This window comes from Chiloscyllium plagiosum, chromosome 1, assembly GCF_004010195.1.
Source record: "Chiloscyllium plagiosum isolate BGI_BamShark_2017 chromosome 1, ASM401019v2, whole genome shotgun sequence".
Taxonomy (NCBI): domain Eukaryota; kingdom Metazoa; phylum Chordata; class Chondrichthyes; order Orectolobiformes; family Hemiscylliidae; genus Chiloscyllium; species Chiloscyllium plagiosum.
The window spans coordinates 85,189,351-85,208,258 of NC_057710.1; the positions used below are offsets into that span (position 1 = coordinate 85,189,351).

Below are 18,908 nucleotides of genomic sequence, written 5' to 3' on the forward strand. Positions count from 1 at the left end.
TGTGCTTTTCCAGCACTACACTTTCTGATTCTGATCTCCAGCATCTGCAGTCCTCACTTTCTCCTATTCTGATCTCCAGCATCTGCAGTCCTCACTTTCTCCTCCATGGTCATTTATACAGCTGATTTGAATATTGGGTAATAGTTTGAGTATTATATTGGATGCTTGGGGGAACCAACATCTAGAAAGGCTTCTTTATAAAAACTGCAAGAACTGCAGATGCTGTAAATCAGAGACAAAAATAGAAATTGCTGGAAAAGATCAGTATGTCTGGCAGTATCTGTGGAGAGAAATCAGTTAACCTTTCAAGTGGAGTGGCCCTTCTCAGAAAGAATCTTCATGTTTAGTTGATTATAGTTCTAAAATATCCACGGTGCCTTTCCTTATCCTAATACCCATTTGAGAGCCTTAAAACTTCTGAGAAACAGCTACAATCTTAAGAACTGTTATGAAACATTTATTTCAGGGATTGAAAGGGTAGTTTTAAGCACTGAATCTAGTTGTATTGGGCAATTGGAACTCTGATCACTTTCATCTTCCATGCTTCACTAATACGTATATTTGTGCCTGGGAATCCTATGCTGGAGATGTTTAAGTTCAAAACTCCTGGTGAATTCTGTTTTAATTGACTTATTATCATGTAATAATGATTTTTGACATGCTTCCAGTGATCAGGTTATTCGCAGGTATTCAAGTTTCCCTCCATTCAATTCAGAAGTGGGTAGTAGATTGGGGATATGTGTTAGAGTTTAATAATTTCAATTTTCCACCTCTCTTTTGTGGGGGTTAAGATTGCCCCTGACGTGCTCATATGTTGGTTGGTTATTTTGGAAGGAAGTATTGTGGGCACAGGAAATGAACAAACATACAGTAGTTGAATGTAGCTTTATGATATATTTAACTGTTAGTTTTTAAAATCTCGGTTATGTTCATTTTCAAAACATCTTGTTGGAACTGTTTTTTACAAATACATAACTCAGGATGTAGAATCAATCTCTAAGATAAATGATTTTTATCTCATTTATACTGTTGTCTAGTGCACACTTATAGCAGATTACCATTCAGAGGAGCAGTATTTCCAAAGGGGTGTGTTTTTGAGCTGCAATACCAAATTAACTGTCTAAACATTTAACTTAGTCAGCTGGATACTTGATTAGAAGTTTTTAAAAAAAATCAAAAGTGACAAGGAATGAATAAACATCATGAAGGTGCAATTTTTTTCAACACCGCCATTTATAAACTAGTAAGTCCAGCAAATTAAGTTATTCAAATAGTTTCTTCATAGTACTTTGGCCAGTAACTATCCTTCAAAGTTGAAAATGATTACAGATTCTTTGCTCTTGACTATGTTGGAGCATCATTTGGAACCCATTTGAGAGTTAATTAGCTGAGTGGGATGCTCACTTTTGAGGCAGTGGTTGTGAACTGAAGCACCACTCCATACAACAATTTTGAACACATGATCAAAGCTGATATTTCAGCATTGCATTGAGAGTGTGAAGTATTATCACTCCAATGCAGCAATAAACTTATCACTAGATGAGAAGGGGGGAAAGTGGCTCACTTCTGTTCACCCTTCTCGATGACCACATCAAAGATTTGTTCTTATTGCAAGGTTATAACTTGCGCCAATAAAGTTACAACTAATTACTTTTGCAATAAGGAAAAAACGTCAGAAGATTTTCTTGAGTTAAAGGAAGAAAATGCATTACTTTCTGAACCTGAGTAGAACAGCAATGGCAAGGCATTGAGCTCATGGCCTGTATGCAGTCAATTGGGCACCAGCATTCCCACCCATCCATCAGCAGAAAAATAAATGGGATGCTGTCAAGTACAAAGAAAGATGGAAGAATGTATGGTTTAGGTTGCCTTTGAAGTATAAGATTTAAACCTTAAGTTGAGGTTGCTTAACTTTTTTTGATGCAGTCAGAAGTAATGAATGTTCTACTTATTTTAAAGTTCTCTTTCTGTTTCTGGAGCTTAGATGCTTTATTGGATGATGCTTCTCTGGGAGATTTGGGAGTTTCTTTTGAGAGGGACAAGTGGAGACAGCAACTTTCTTTTCAGTAACCTCTTGGAAAATCTCAGAACCTCTCTTGAAAATAGTTTCATTTTGTATTTCCAAGAGACTTATTTCAGATGGGCTGCCTAATAACAGTTATGGCATCAATTCCTAGCTGCCAACTTTAATCCCAGTATTGGTTGAGGGAAGAATGTGTTGCTTATTTACGTTTATATTGCTGTGGACATTGGCTGCTGCATGAGCAAGGTATTATCTGAAATATTTTTGAATGTTCTGAGAATGTGAAAGTCGCAATACAAATTTTTATTTTTTAGCTGGACCTGATGATGTTCCAGATTTCTGTCTCCACAAATAATATCTGAGGTGCTTGTTATTATTAGCATTTTCTGTTTATTCCAGATTCGCACAGCATCTGCAGTAATTTGCTTCTACACTACTAAGAATAGTAAAGATATCTACTTAGGTGGGCACTCTGTATGCACATTGGAGGTTAATGTGGATAAGACCAGGATGAAAATTGTAACAGCCACGATACATCCTTCTATTTACAGTGAAATGACCTTGGAGAAATTCTGTCATAAGATTAATATAAAAAAGCAGTTGGAAATTAAATACGAAGTCATCCACACAACAGTCCTGTTATTTTCTCATCTTTCCCAAATCTATCTACATATCTCTTCCTGATCTCCTGCTGGCAGCTGGGAGGTCTGTAGTACAATTCCAGCATTATGATTGCACCCTTCCTATTCTTGAGAACTGCCCATAATGCCTCACTGCAAGATACCTCCAGGGTATCCTCCCTCAGCACAGCTATGATATGCTCACTAACTAGTAATGCAACTTCCCTCACCTCTTTTGCTTGCTCCTCTTACTTGTCTAAAACGTTGACACCCCGGAATGTTAAGTCCCCAATCCTGTCTCTCTTTCAACCATGTCTGTGTGACAGCAACAACATAATTGCATGCATTAATCAAGGTTTTAAATTCATCGTCTTGCCTGTTCTTCTACTTGCATTGAAACAAATACAGTCTAAGCCGCCAGTTCCACTGACCTCAGCAACCCCTCCCTGACTGCTCTTCTTCTGAGCTATATTTGCCTTACACTCAAGCTCTTCCCCCAGTCTCTATGCTTAATTTCTGCTCCAATAACCAAAACATCACCACCACCTCCCCAAAAACCCTAGCCTCCCAAGTGGCACTATAGAACCTCCTGCCAGGCTGTTGGTACCCCTGCAATCAAAGTGCAACCAGTCCTTCTTGTACAGGTTCCACCTTCCCTGGAAGACATCTTAGTAATCCACATATCTGAAGCCCTCCTCGTTACACCAGCTCTTTAGACATATCTTCAGTTATACTTTGTCTCTGTTCCTCGCCTCAGTATCACGTGGCATGGGGCGTAATCCTGAGATTACTATCTTTAGAGGTACTGCTTTCTAGTTTACCACCTAACTCTCTGAATTGTTGTTGCAGGACCTTGTCACTCATCCTACCTCAGTCATTTATAGCAATATGGACAATGATTTCTGCCTTTTTTTTCCCCTCCAGTTTCAGTATGCCCTCTACCCACTCGGAGATATCCATGACCCTGGTACCAGGGAGGCAACATACCATCCTGGAATAGCATTGACATACAAGGGATCTGGGTGCACAGGTCCACCGATCCCTGAAAGTGGCAACAAAGGTGGATAAAGTGATCAAGAAGGCATACAGCTCGCTTGCCTTTGTCGATTGAGCATCGAATATAAAAGTTATGTTTCAGCTGCACAAAACTTTAGTTAGGGTGCATTTGGAATATTGTGTGCAATTCTGGCCGTCACATCACTAGAAGGATGAGGATGCTTTAGCGAGGGTGCAGAAAAGGTTTACCAGGTTATTGCCTGGTTTGGAGGGTTTTAGTTAGGAGAGAGTTTGAATAAATTCAGATTGTTTTCACTGGAAAGATGGAGGCTGAGGGGTGACCTTATAGATATCTTCAAAATTATGACTGGCATAGATAGGGTAGATAGAGGTTTTTTTCCCAGGATTAAAAATTCAACTACGAGTGGGCACAGGTTCAAGGTGAGAGGGGGAAGGTTTAGGGGAGAAGTACAGGGAAGATTTTTTTTGTGCAGAGGATGGTGGGTGCCTGGAATGCACTGCCTGTGGAAGTGGTGGAAGCAGGCACGTTAGCAACGTTTAAGGTATATCTTGATAAACACATGAACGGGAGGCTGATAGAAGAAGTGCATGGGCAATAAGTAGTAGGTCTAAATAAGGCTAGGAATCGGTGCAGGCTTGGTGGGCTAAAGGGCCTATTCTTATGCTGTGTCGTATTGTTATTGTATTGTAAAAGATGAAGATTACACTTTTGTCAGGATGCTTAAAAATCATTTTCAGGTGAAAGGGCAAATAGGAACATTTTATGATTGGTATTAAATAACTGCTTGGAACTAATGGTATCTGAGGTACGTTTTATTGTTACTAAGGAAACAGATATTTACACCAGGGCCAGAGGAGTGATTATATTTGTTTATCTGGCATCACAAAATAAATATTTGGATCTAATGGTGTGTGCAGTAAGTTTTGTCTTGTTACTATGGATCATGATATTTGCACTGGTGCTAGAGGAGTTATTTCTATTTATTTCCAGTCAGTCAAACAATTGAGCCATGATGAATGTCAACTCTTTTGCACATTTGACAGTAGGACTCATTGTATATGAATAACTGTTTACCAAGAAATGCAAATATACTGCACAAAATTAAGGAGGGAAGCATTTGAACCATGTAAACAAATAAAAATGACAGAGGAGGGGGAGAATAAGCAACTCTAATCTACTGCCGGAGGTAGAGTAAAAAATGTGACTGGGAATAAGAGGGACAACTTTACATCTTGAGCAACTTTCTAATCTGGTAGATATTATGCTTTGCAGATATCATGATTGACCACATACAAATATTGCAGTTTTCTGATATTGAAAGATACAATCAGTAGATGCACTGTTGCAGTGAATTTGCTGCATTAAAACAATACATGAACCATGAGGTGCTTAGATTGCTGTTGGGTAGGTTTTTTAAAAACTAGAAACCATACTCTGATTTAAAACTAATACATAACATATAGAAATGATTTAAACTTGAATGAAAGAGGATTGATAAGTAAATTTGCAGATGATAGGAAAATTGAGTTGGCAAATAGTGAGGAGGATAACATTGTATTAGAAAAGGATAGCTGGTCAGATGGGCTGATCAGTGGGAAGTGGAATTCAATCTAGGTATGTATGAGGGCATTCACTTGGGCAGGACAAACAAGACAAGGGAATAGATGGTAAATGGTGAGTGGGATAATAGATTGGAAGCACTGAGGATCAGAAGGACATTGATGTACATGTTCAAGACATGGAGATAAAGAGTCTAAGAAGGCATATGGGATACTTGCCTTTATTATTCAGGACGCAGAGTCTAAGAGAAAGGAGTTTATGATGGAAGTGTATAAAGCATTGGTTAGGCCACAGCTAAAGTATTGTGTATAATTCTGGAATCCACATCATGGGTGGGACAGCAGGTCAGGCAGCATCAGAGAAGGGGAGTCGAAAGTTTCGACCTGAAACAACCTGGCTAGGGGAAGGGTGGGTGGACTGGCGGTAGGAGGTGGCTGTGATTGGTCAGTCGGAAGGGTGGAGGGGTTAGGTGGGAAGGAAGATGGACAGGTAGTATCTGGTTAAGGGAGCGATATGGAGAGGTCAGACTGGGCCTGAGATGAGATGGGGGGGTGTGAGATTTGAAAGCTGGTGAATTCTATGTTAAGGCGATATGGTTGTAAGTTCATGAGGTAGAAAATGAGGTGTTCTTCTTCCAGTTTGCATTTGGCCTTGTGTTGTTGGTGGAGAAGTCCCAGAGAAATGTGCATATTACATAGGTGGTGCTGGACATCTTAAAACACATAAAGGTGGATAAATTCCCAGGACCTGATAGGTATATCCCAGAACTTTGTGGGCAAGCTAGGGAAGTGATTACTTGGGTCCTCGCTGAGATATTTGTATCATCAATAACCACGGGTGAGGTGCCGGAAGACGGGAGGGTAGAGTGATGGATGTTGACTGTGGACTTCAACAAGGTATTGGTAGACTGGTTGGCAAGGTAAGCACACATGAAATTCAGAAGAGCTAGCCATGTGGGTACAATATTGTCTTGAAGGTAGGAGACTGAGGTGGTGGTGAAAGGTTTCAGACCGGAGGCCTGTGACCAGCAGTGTGGCACAAGTGTCCACTCTTTTTGTCATCCATATAAATGATTTGAATGTGAATATAGGAGGGAAGGTCTGTAGCTTTTTCAAATGACACAAAATGGTGTTGTGGACAGTGAAGAGGGTTTATTAGATTACTTACAGTGTGGAAACAGGCCCTTTGGCCCAACAAGTCCACACCGTCCCACCGAAGCGCAACCCACCCAGACCCATTCCCCTACATTTACCCCTTCACCTAACACTACGGGCAATTTAGCCCTAACCTGCACGTTTTTGGACTGTGGGAGGAAACCCACGCAGATATGGGGAGAATGTGCAAACTCCACACAGACAGTCGCTGAGGTGGGAATTGAACCCAGGTCTCTGGCGCTGTGAGGCAGCAGTGCTAACCACTGTGCCACTGTGTCACCCTGTCAGAACAGATGAATACCGTCTCATCTTCCTCAGTACTGGTGCCAATGTCACCTGAATTCAAACGCATTTCTCCTACACCCTGGCGCTGTGAGGCAGCAGTGCTAACCACTGTGCCACCCTGTCAGAACAGATGAATACCGTCTCATCTTCCTCAGTACTGGTGCCAATGTCACCTGAATTCAAACGCATTTCTCCTACACCAATCTTTAAGCCATGCATTTAGCTGCTTAATCTTATTGACCCTGTGCCAATTAGCTTATGGCTCAGGTAGTCATCCAGAGATTATTATCCTTTTTCATTCTACTTTTTAATTTAGCTCCTGGTCTGTTCATACTCCCTTAACAGACCTTGTTTTATCTATGTCATTGGTACCTACGTGGACCATGACAAGTACATTAAGGACAAAAGGGTAACTAGGGAGAGAATCGGGCCCCTCAAAGATCAGCAAGGTGGCCTTTGTGTGGAGCTGAACAAAATGGGGGAGATACTAAATGCTAAATGAGTATTTTGCATCAGTAGTTATGAAAGATGTAGACTGTTGGGAAATAGATTGCAGAATGTCCATATTACAGAGGAGGAAGTGCTGGATGTCTTGAAACCGGTAAAGATGGATAAATCCCCAGGACCTGATCAGATGTACTCAAGAACTCTGTGGGAACCTGGAGAAGTGATTGCTGGGCCTCTTGCTGAGATATTTGTATCATCAGTAGTCACAGGTGAGGTGCCGAAGACTGGAGATTGGCCAATCTGGTGCCACTGTTTAAGAAGGGTGGTAAGGATAAGCCAGGGAACTATAGACTAGTGAGCCTGACGTGATGGTGGGCACGTTGTTGGAGGGAATCGTGAGGGACAGGATGTGGATGTATTTGGAAAGGCAAGGACTGATTAGGGATAATCAACATGGCTTTGTGCATGGGAAATCATGTCTCTCAAACTTTATTGAGCTTTTTGAGGAAATAACAAAGAGGATTGATGAAGGCAGAGCTGTAGATGTGATCTATATGGACTTCAGTAAGGCGTTCGACAAGGTTTACCATGGGAGAGTGATTAGCAAGGTTAGATCACACGGAATAAAGGGAGAACTAGCCATTTGGATACAGAACTGGCTCAAAGGTAGAAGACAGAGGGTGGTGGTGGAGGGTTGTTTTTCAGACTGGAGGCCTGTGACCAGTGGAGTGCCACAAGGATTGGTGCTGGGTCCACTACTTTTCGTCATTTACATAAATGATTTGGATTTGAGCATAAGAGGTACAGTTAGTAATTTTGCAGATGACACCAAAACTGGAGGTGTGGTGGACAGCAAAGAGGGTTACCTCAGATTGCAACAGGATCTTGACCAGATGGGTCAATGGGCTGAGAAGTGGCAGATGAAGTTTAATTCAGATAAATGCGAGGTGCTGCATTTTGGGAAAGCAAATCTTAGCAGAACTTATACACTTAATGGTTAGGTCCTAGGGAGTGTTGCTGAACAAAGAGACCTTGGAGTGCAGGTTCATAGCTTCTTGAAAGTGGAGTCGCAGGTAGATAGGATAGTGAAGTAGGGCGTTTGGTATGCAATCCTTTATTGGTCAGAGTATTGAGTACAGGAGTTGAGAGGTCATGTTGCGGCTGTGCAGGACATTGGTTAGGTCACAGTTGGAATATTGCATGCAGTTCTGATCTCCTTCCTATCAGAAAGATGTTGTGAAACTTGAAAGGGTTCAGAAAAGATTTACAAGGTTGTTGCCAGGGTTGGAGGATTAGACCTACAGGGAGAGGCTGAACAGGCTGGGACAGTTTTCCCTGGAGCGTCGGAGGCTGAGGAGTGACCTTTATAGAGGTTTACAAAATTATAGGGGGCATGGATAGAGTAAATAGGCAAAGTCTTTTCCCTGGGGTCAGGGAGTCCAGAACTAGAGGGCATAGGTTTAGGGTGAAAGAGGAAAGATATAAAAGAGACCTAAGGGACAACTTTTTCATACAGCGTGTGGTACGTGTATGGAATGAGCTGCCAGAGGAAGTGGTGGAGGCTGGTACAATTGCAGCATTTAAGAGTCATTTGGATGGGTATATGAATAGAAAGGGTTTGGAGGGATATGGGCCGGGTGCTGGCAGGTGGGACTAGATTGGGTTGGGATAATTGGTCAGCATGGATGGGTTGGACCGAAGGGTCTGTTTCCATGCTATACATCTGTATGAGGAGAAAGTGAAGTCTGCAGATGCTGGAGATCAGAGCTGAAAATGTGTTGCTGGAAAAGCGCAGCAGGTCAGGCAGCATCCAGGGAACAGGAGAATCGACGTTTAGGGCATAAGCCCTTCCTGAAGAAGGGCTTATGCCCGAAACATCGATTCTCCTGTTCCCTGGATGCTGCCTGACCTGCTGCGCTTTTCCAGCAACACATTTTCAGCATACATCTGTATGACTCTATAACTGCATCTTACCCTCCAATTCTAAGTTTCTCTGCAGCCCAAATGAGGTATCCTGAACATGAGCAGCAGGCAGGCAACACTGAATCCTGGTCACAGAACAGTGTCTATGCCCCCAACCATACTATGCACAATTACAACTACATATGTCTTCTCTTTCCTCCCACCCAGCCTCAACTTGAATTGTTCCCTGCAACATGTTGCTGCTGTCAGCTCATTCTCCCTGCAGTCCCCAATCCTGTCTATGCAGGGAGCAAGTTACTCGAACCTGTTGGACAAGGGCTGAGACTCCTGCAACTCTACTTCTTGGATTCCTCCTGTCCCTGACCACTGACTGAATTCAAGTTAGTTAGTCTAAGGGGTGTGACTGTCTCCTGAAACACAACATCCAGGTAACTCTTCCTCCTCCCTAAGGTATCACAATGTCTGAAGCTCAAAATCCAGCTCATCAACTCTGAACTCCAGAGTTCCTCAAGTAACCAACATTTACTACAGATGTAGTCACTAGGAACCACAATAGGTTTAACCAGCTCCCACATCATGCAGAAACAACACATCACCTGACCTTTGTCCTTGTTTTATTTAAGTAGTTTTGAATGTGGTCTTTCAAACTTTTTAAAAAACTTTTTATATCTCTGCTTATTATCTCAATCTGAATGCAAGTTTTAACCAATAATTTATCAAAGTTTCAAATTTTAACAGCGATTCCCTATTAACCAATCAAATTAGCCTTCCTCTGACATCACTTTTTAGTTTCTCCTCAGTCGAAACATTCAGAATCAGAAACTCTTACCCAGGCTGCGCTTCAGCTTGTTCCCACTCAGCACCGCACCTGAAGATATGCCTTGAGAGCTCATGTTGTGGCTGTATAGGATATTGGTTTGGCTGCTTTTGGAATACTGTATTCAATTCTGGCCTCCCTCCTATAGGAAGGGTGTTGTGAAACTTGAAAGGGTTCAAAAATGACTTAGAAGAATGTTATCAGGCACAGAAGATTCAAGCTCTCAGGAGAGGCTGAATATGCTGGGCCTATTTTCTCTGGAGTGTCAGAGGATGATGGTGACCGTATAGAAGTTCATTAAATTTTGAGTCATGGATGGGGTGACTAGCCATCCATGATAGCCACCTATCTTTGCCCCTAGATAGGGAAGTCCAAAACTAGAGGGCATAGGTTTAAGGTGAGAAGGGAAAGATTTAAAAGGGACATAAGGGGTGACCCTTTCATGCAGAGGGTGGTGCGTGTATGAATAAAGCTACCAGACGAAGTGGTAGAGGCTGGTGCAAATACAACATTTTAAAAGGCACCTGGAAGAGTATGTGAATAGGAAGGGTTTAGAGGGATGTTAACCAAATGCTGACAGATGGGGTTAGATTAATGCAGAATATCTGGTTGGCATGGACAAGTTGAACCAAAGGGCTTGTTTCCATGCTGTACATCTCTCTGACTGTATAACTTGCCAACCGATTAGCAGCCCTTTCTTCCAATAGTATAAATTGGAAGAAAATTGATGTTCTTGCATTTGCCTCTGAGCGCAAGGCAAAAAGTTTCAGCAAAATGTCACTCTCTTTTCAGCAATATTTAAGTTCTGTACCACCAAGCAATCTTTTGTACACCTGAGGCAGAAGTTTACTTAAATTACAATTTCTAACTGACTCCATTGATAACTTAAAGTTTTGATTAAAATTTTGGACATTTTAGCACATTCCTATTTCCTTCAGAAATCCGGATTGAAAACCAACTGGACTGGTGACTTTTCCGCTGAAGTTTTTTCGGTTGTTCCAGTACCTTCTCCCTTAATTTTCACCCTGTCCATTCCCATGAATACCACTATTGGTATTTTGTTAGATTCCTCTTTTTTTTTCAGTGAGCACCAATCCAGAACACTCAATAGTTGTTCTAGCCTTGTCCTGTGCAAAAATACATATTATCTTTGTCTCTAATATGCCTACCTCCACTTCTTGCTGTCCGTTTATTATTTACATATGGGTAGAAATGTTTGGATTCCACTTTAGGCATTCTCGTGTCTCATTCTCTTTGCCAGTGGTATTTTTCTCTTCATTTACCTGTAAAATATTATATTTGACCTAGTTCACACATATGAAATATAACTTGCACCTTTCTCAGTCTTTTTAATTATCTCCCCTGTCGACCATGAAGATCTGTTTTTATTTGCCCTACCTTGTACTGCAAAGCAGCTCTTTAATAAAGCTCACTTGTTGTTTCATTGCAATTCTTCAAACCAGACTTTGATTCCATTTTATCCTGGCTAAATTCCTTCTCGTCATATTGAAATAAACTGTCTTCCAATCGAAACACTCTGTTTAAACTCTTTCCTTGCTTTTCCTCATTACTGATTTGAAATCTCAAGATGTGCTGATCACTGCTAGCTAAGTGTTCTCTAACACTTGGTCCACTTGGGCTATTTCATTTCGCAGCACCAAATCAAATTCCACCACTTTTTTCTGGTTGGGTCAAGAACTTGCAGATCATGGAAATCCTCTTGAATGCATTTCAGGAATTCTTCTGTTCCTTACATTTCAGAGGCCTTTTAACATTTAGGCCAAAAACTTATGCAACTTTTCTTTGAGGCTAAATAAACGTTTTAAATTCTGAGGATGTAATTTCAAAGGACTAGTGAAGTCAAGATCTACATTAATAACCAAATATCAGTGGGGATAAAGTCCCTCAAAGTTCTGTTATCAATCCTTATCAATCTCTCTGTCACTATTTGGAGGTATGTTGTATACTGAAAGTATCACAAACCCTTCTTGTTCTGCTGCTAAACTCGTAACTGATTTGAATTATGTTGTTGTCACTTTTCCCTGACCACTCTTCTAGATGCTTTGAAACAAACTAGAAACTTGCATCTAGTGTGGAATCTTGCCCCTCTATTCTGACTAAACATGTAAGAAGTGCCTCACAATCCTCTGACAGGAGATCACTCTATCCCATTTGAGCAATAGCTTTATCTCTGTGATATTGGATTTTCTCTGGTAGAGTAAATATGATAACTATTACTTTTTGCACTTTTTTTTACTTGTGCACTGAAGTGGCAGAACAAATCAATAGGAAAATATATCATAAGATTCAAAAGCTATGGAGCAGCTTGGGATTGTTATTTTCCATTAAGAAAACTGTCATTATTGCTAGTTGTTTTTGAAACTTTTGAAAATATGTTTTTACAGAGGTCAAGAAAGTGCTGGAATTGTGACAAGTAATGGAGGCTCTCCACCATCATATATGATGCACAAGGTATACTTTTCATTATGCAATGGAGTGTTATCACGTATAAACTTCACTGACTTCAAAAATCTTTTGTCAGATCATCTCCTTTTGCATTATTCCATATTTGTCAGAAAATGAGTGTCACCTTCCAGTACTTCTACAATATTAGCTTCAATTTGAATTTCCTACATTAAGCCTTTTTCATAATCCAATAGTCAATTGATTCTGCTAAAGCCAAGATTGCATTTTGATTGAATGTGTGTTTTTGCAAATATGTTTGAAAATAATAGGTAGTTTTCCTTGTAATTTCAGTGGTTTTTGTGTCCATTTGAAGCAGGGGAATATTTTGTGTGCATTCAGTGTCTGTGTATACTGCAGTCATTTGCAAAATAAAGCCCTACGCTCTTGTCCAAATGTCCAGAGACCATCCCCTTCTGCACCAGAGCGGATTTTCTTACAGATCATTTTAGTCATCCATTGATTAGAAATTGCTTACTGTTGATTTAAATTACCTATACAATTGTGTTTAAATTGCTTATTTCAAATGACTAGATAAATAACCTTTAAAGTCAAAGTTCAGAGATAAAAGTAGACTCTAGTGTTTTATTGTATGCTGAACTGTGGGACCAAGTTACATTTTAAATACAGACTCTCCAAATTAACTTCTGCTCTTGAATGCAGCGCCCAGTTGTGAAAGCTGTGCACTAACTGTGGTTTCTGGAATCAAATGATTAAAGAAAATGTGATTTAAATCTTGCTGTCTTAGCTTCAGTATTAACCTTTGTCTGATTCTACTCCATGGGATTTTTAAATAATAAATTTATAATATAAATGCAAATTGTTATTAAAGATATATCAAAATTATTGCTCAGCTATACTGTAACATGCTGAAGCATAGCTATTTGCAATAATATTGTTCAGAGATTCTGCTAATGAAGCAAATCACTTATACTTTTTAACAGAACATAAACTGTGCTTATTGTGTTTTATAAGCTGTGATTACTTCAAATTAAATTCATTGAATTTTCCATTTTATTATACAAGTATGATTAGACTTGCATTTTAATTTTGGAGCTAGTTTTTCTGATTGTTGATTTTTACGCAGTGCCTCACAGTTCAGAGGCCTTTTAACCTTCAGGACAAAACTTGTGCAACTCTGAGGTTTGATGTAGGATCTAAACAAATATTTTAAATCCTGGGGTTATAATTTCAAAATACAAGATAAGATACTTCAATGTGAACTTTGTGCTATGCCTCTTTGGTTAGAAAACTAATGACTTACTGAGTTTTCAAATAACTGATGATTTTAGGCAGGATCTAAATTCTTGTTATTGTACAACATAGTCTTTTCATTTCCCCAAAGGAAATGCTGCAATAGTCAACAACTCATGGTGTTTAAACAGCAGATTATAAAAATATAATTTCCCACTTGTTTTCACTTTTTAAGTACAGCTGAAGTAAAGTCTCAGAATAGTTATTTGGCAGTTCTAGGCGTAGAATGCATAAATGTACATAAAATCTGACAAGTTACTTGATAACGTTATAAGATCTCCAAAAATTGTAGATAAAGACATTTGTTTAATTGAAAGGCAGTTAGTTACTTTTGTTTCCTTTCAAAAGCTTAATTTTTATCTGGCTACCTAGCACAAAGGAAGATGATTATAACTGCAGGAGGTCAATCATCTCATCCGAGGACATTACTGTAGGAGTTCTTCAGGGTAGTGTCCTCGGCCCAACCATTTTCAGCTGCTTTGTCAATGACATCTCTTCCATCATAAAGTCAGAAGTGGGAATGGTCATGTTCAGCACCACTCGGAACTCCTCAGGTACTGAAGCAGTCCATTACTATATGCATCAAGACCTGAGCAACATCCAGGCTTGGACTGATAAGTGGCATATAATGCATGTGCCACACATGCAATGACCATCTCCAAAAGGAGAAAACCTAGCCATTGCTGAGTCTGCACTATCACATCTTGGGAATTACTATTGCTGAGAAACTGAACTGGATCAGTAATATAAATACTAAGGATATAAAAGCAAGTAAGAAACTAAGATTTCTGTGGCGAGTAACTTGTCTCCTTAACACCTATCCACCATTGATAAAAAACAATTTAGGAGTGTTATGGAAGACTTTCTGCTTGCCTGAATGGGTGCATATCTGTCAGCATCTTGACAACATTCAGGACAAAGCGATTTGTGATTAGCACCTCATTCTCCTTCAGCATTCACTTTCTTCACCACCAACACAGAGACACCAGTGTGTGCAATCTACAGGATGCATTGCAGTAATTCACTTTTTTGACAGCACCTTCCAAACCCATGACCTCTACCACCTGGTAGTACAACCGAAGCAGGTGCATTGGAGCACCAATGTCTATAAATGCTTCTCCAAGCCACACGCCATCCTGACTTGGAACTATATTATTATTGCCGTTCCTTCACTGTCACTGGCTCAAGATCCTAGATTTCTGTTTCTGACATCACTGTAGGTGTCACTATATTCTAAGGACTGCAGCAGCTGAAGGAGACAGCTTACACCACCTTTTCAAGTACATTTGGGGATGGGTGATAAATGCTGATGTAACTTTCAAAATCACAGTCCATGAACGAATGAAAAGAATTATAGAGATTATCAATTAGTTTTATATTCAAATATTTCTTTTTACAGGGAATGGGTCTCATAAATAGTACATTCCGTGAAGAACAAATACAAAAACTTCGCAATGGAAACCTGGGAATAGGACACACTCGATATTCTACATCGGGTATTTCTGAATTGCAGAATTGTCAACCATTTGTAGTGGAAACTCTTCATGGAAAGATCGCTGTAGCTCACAATGGAGAATTAGTAAATGCAAAAAAATTAAAAATGAAGGTGCGTTATGGCAGTTCCATAGTATTTAATTGAACAGCACAGGAAAAATGTATTTTGAAAAGTGAATTAATTCTCAATAAGTGAATCCTGTCTGGGCAAATGACTAGGATAGGTAATTGAGAATAGATTCAAGGTTCAATTTTCTGGTTAAAATGTAATAAAATCTGATAAATGGCTCATAACTCCACTGTACATCAGAATCTGTAATCTGTGGCTACGCAAGACTTTATCCAGCATCTTTTCTTGCTGAGCAAAAAAACTCAGGAAATAAAATGCAGCACAGTGCCTCACATTGCCAGGGACCTGGGTTTGATTCTAGTCTTGGGTGACTCTCTCTAGAGTTTGCATCTCCTCCCTATGTCTGCATGGATTTCTGCTGGGTGCTCGGGGTTTCCTCCCATCGTCCAAATTGGCCATGCAAAATTGGCATGCATTGTCAAGGGATGTGTAGGCTAGATGAATTAGCCATGGTAAAAACTGGGTTAGAACAAAGAAACTTACAGCACAAGAACAGGGCCTTTGGCCCTCCAAGCCTGCGCCAATCTAGATCCTCTGTCTGGAGTCATAGAGTCATAGAGATGTACAGCATGGAAACAAAACCTGGTACCTATTTTCGAAGGATCTGGAGTTAGGGTGGAGTGGTTGGTCTGGAAGGTTGGTGCATGCTTAATGGGCCAAATGGCCTTGATCTTCACTGTAGAGATTTCATGAAAAACCCAGATTTTTAAAAAGGTTGAAAATGAGAGGGCCTGATCTAAGTACCTCCTGTTCTGATGTCGTTGCTATCCCCTTTTGTTCAGCCTTAGCTTTCTATTTAAAATACTGTTTGGAGACTGCTGCTTCCTCCTTAACACTAAAGCATCTGCACAAAAGGCATATTATGCCTAATATTGAATGCATTTTTTCATTAAGGTATAATTTGAAGCTTAATATAGAATGGTGAATTATGTATGTACATTGAATTAAGATGTGACAGTGATACGTTTCTCTTATTGAAAACATTTTTCCATTTATATAGGTATTACGACATGGTGTTGGATTATCAACTAGCTCTGACAGTGAACTTATCATACAACTTTTGGCTTTAACTCCTCCTAAGGAGGAAGCTGACTTACCTGACTGGGTGGCCAGGTAAGGGAAACTGCTACAAAAACGGAAATTGTTGGAAAAGCTCAGCAAGTCTGCCAGCATCTGTGAAGCAAAATCAAAGTTAACATTTCGGGTCTAGTGACCCTTCCTCAGAACAGGGAAACTGTTAAAACTTCCACCTCCAGTTGGGGAGAGCACAGCACCTCTAAGCATTACAGAAAAGGTTTAGAATTTACTTAAGATCCTGATTTGGTTTTGTGACAAATCATCATTTTCTTCACTCATGGATTTCGAACATCAGCAAATAATTCGATGGAAACTGCTGTGAATTAACACCTGGACCATATCTGGGTGTTGATCAGAATGTATGTGAGCCAACTAAAGCCAATACTAACTGAAGTGAAAAGATGGACATATTTTCATTTTGCGTGTTGAACTGTAGTTTAGATTTAGTATGACGTAAAAACAATTCCTTTGCCAGTCGTGGCTCAGTTGGTAGCAGCACTCTTGCCTCTGAGTTACAAGATTCTGGGTTCAAGCCCCACTCTAGGCTCTTAAACGCAAAAGCCAAGTTTGACATTCCAGTGCTGTACTGAGAGTACTGTACTGTTAGTCATAGATATGTACAGCACGGAAACAGACCCTTCGGTCCAATCTGTCCATGCCGACTAGATATCCCAACCCGATCTAGTCCCACCTGCCAGCACCCGGCCCAAATCCCTACAAACCCTTCCTATTCATATACCCATCCAAATGCCTCTTAAATGTTGCAATTGTATCAGCCTCCGCCACCCTTCAGTCCAAGTATCCTAATCTAATCTAGTTCCATTCGCCTGCAATTGGCCCATATCACTCTAAACCCTTCCTATTCATATACCCATCCCAGATGCCTTTTAAATATTGTAATTGTATCGGGTGCAATCTTTTGAACAAAATGTTAAATCAAGGCCCTGTTTGCCAGCTTAGGTGGATGTAAAAGATCCCTTGGCACTATTTCAAAGAAGGCATGTGAGATATTCTGGTTCATGTTTACCCCTCTGCTACCATTGCAGAAAAAAAGATTATCTGGTCATTAACACGTTTTTGTGGAAGTACACTGTGTGCAAGTTGGCTGCCACCTTTCTTATAACAGTGACCATACTTTTAAAAGGTACTATTATTGGCATAAAGTGCTTTGGAGTGTCTAGTTGTCATGCAAAGCAATTTATAAATGTAAATCTGCTTGCCTTTCTATAATGAATGTGATTAAGAATGTAAATAGTCAAAAATGGCACGGTAAATTGGATTAGTGCAGAAATTGGTAATCATAGCATTCTAAATTCCTCAAAAATGGGATACACTTCTCGATAACAGAAGTTATGTATTGTTATTTGTACCTTATGCAGATACAGTAGTATATGGACTTTCTTTGCAAAAACTTTGACAATTTAGCACAAAGGGTCTCATTAATAACACTAAATTAAACATTGCTAAAAGATTGCACTCTTAAGAACTAGGGTGCAAGAAGCAGACCTTGAGAAATGAACATTTTATGCAACATGATAACAGAGTGCTGATTGGTTGACCACACTTGGCCTGGTGCTGCAGCAAGAACAGTTGACCATCATTTGAGCTCTAAATTACACAGATGTAGTAAATTATCCAATAAAACTAGTTGGTTAAATCTACTTAAAACTATAAAACCAGGTGAATTTGGTAAGTAATACATTATGATTTATAAATCGGTTTAAACATTATTGAGTTTTAATCTTAATTTCTAGGATTAGAACTTTGATGACTGCAACTTCTACCTCTTATTCAATGCTACTTATGTACAAAGATGTAATTTATGCTGTCCGTGATCCTTATGGGAATCGTCCTCTATGCCTTGGCCGCCTTGTACCAGTATCCAAGTTGAACAGTTCAGGTGAGAAATAACCTAATTTTTAAATAATGGAAATTGAAGTCTAAAGCATATTGTATTTTTAAAAAAAAAGTTTGTTGTATACTTCTGAAATGATCTAGAATTTTACCTATAGAAAATTTGGTTTTGTGCCCCCAATTGGTGAATTGGTAAGAGTAAATTCAGGTTAATAGTGGGAAAAGTCATGACCATCTTGCTTTTCTAAATCAATTATGATACAGAGAAAGAAAGTTTGGATTATAAGTGGCTGTTCCTCACCCATTTTTCAGTTTGGGAATGGGGTAGTTGAAGGAATGCTGCAAGGAAGGTGTGTGGTGTGACAGGCTATAAAAGGGGTTTGTAAGGAGGCAGGGAAAATGCAAGGGGATTATGGTAGTAGAGAAAGATGGTTATTGGGGTGAGGTGGGAAAAAGGGATGCTGCGAGGGGTTGAAAAGGAAAAAGGGAGGGAGGCTGTGACAGTCGGACTGAGAGGGATGCTACAAGGTGTGGGAGGGTAGAGGGGGAAGATACAAAGGAAAACAAGAACAGTTTTAGACTTGTTAACAAAGGAGGACTGACCTAACTGGTGAGAAATAAATACTTTAAATCACTGTGGTATTAAGTTACTCACAAATTAATTTGGAATCTAGCTTAATGTTGCATATGTTTAGGAATACAGGGAGCAGAAGTGGCTGTGGGTGCTATTGTAATGAAACTGTCAATTGTGGAATTTCAATCACATGCAATAAAAAGGGTAGTAACTGC

The 18,908-nt window shown here is 39.8% G+C and overlaps 1 protein-coding gene across 1 annotated transcript in view; it reads left to right on the forward strand.

Annotated features, from left to right (window-relative positions):
• ppat (phosphoribosyl pyrophosphate amidotransferase) overlaps positions 1–18,908 on the forward strand; it is a 61,610-nt gene that overhangs the window by 5,078 nt on the left and 37,624 nt on the right. Inside the window, exons 2-5 of the mRNA XM_043690405.1 lie at positions 12,253–12,319; positions 14,964–15,170; positions 16,189–16,301; positions 18,020–18,165. Of these exons, the coding sequence (XP_043546340.1) occupies positions 12,253–12,319; positions 14,964–15,170; positions 16,189–16,301; positions 18,020–18,165 (533 nt within the window). The remainder of the gene's footprint in view (positions 1–12,252; positions 12,320–14,963; positions 15,171–16,188; positions 16,302–18,019; positions 18,166–18,908) is intronic.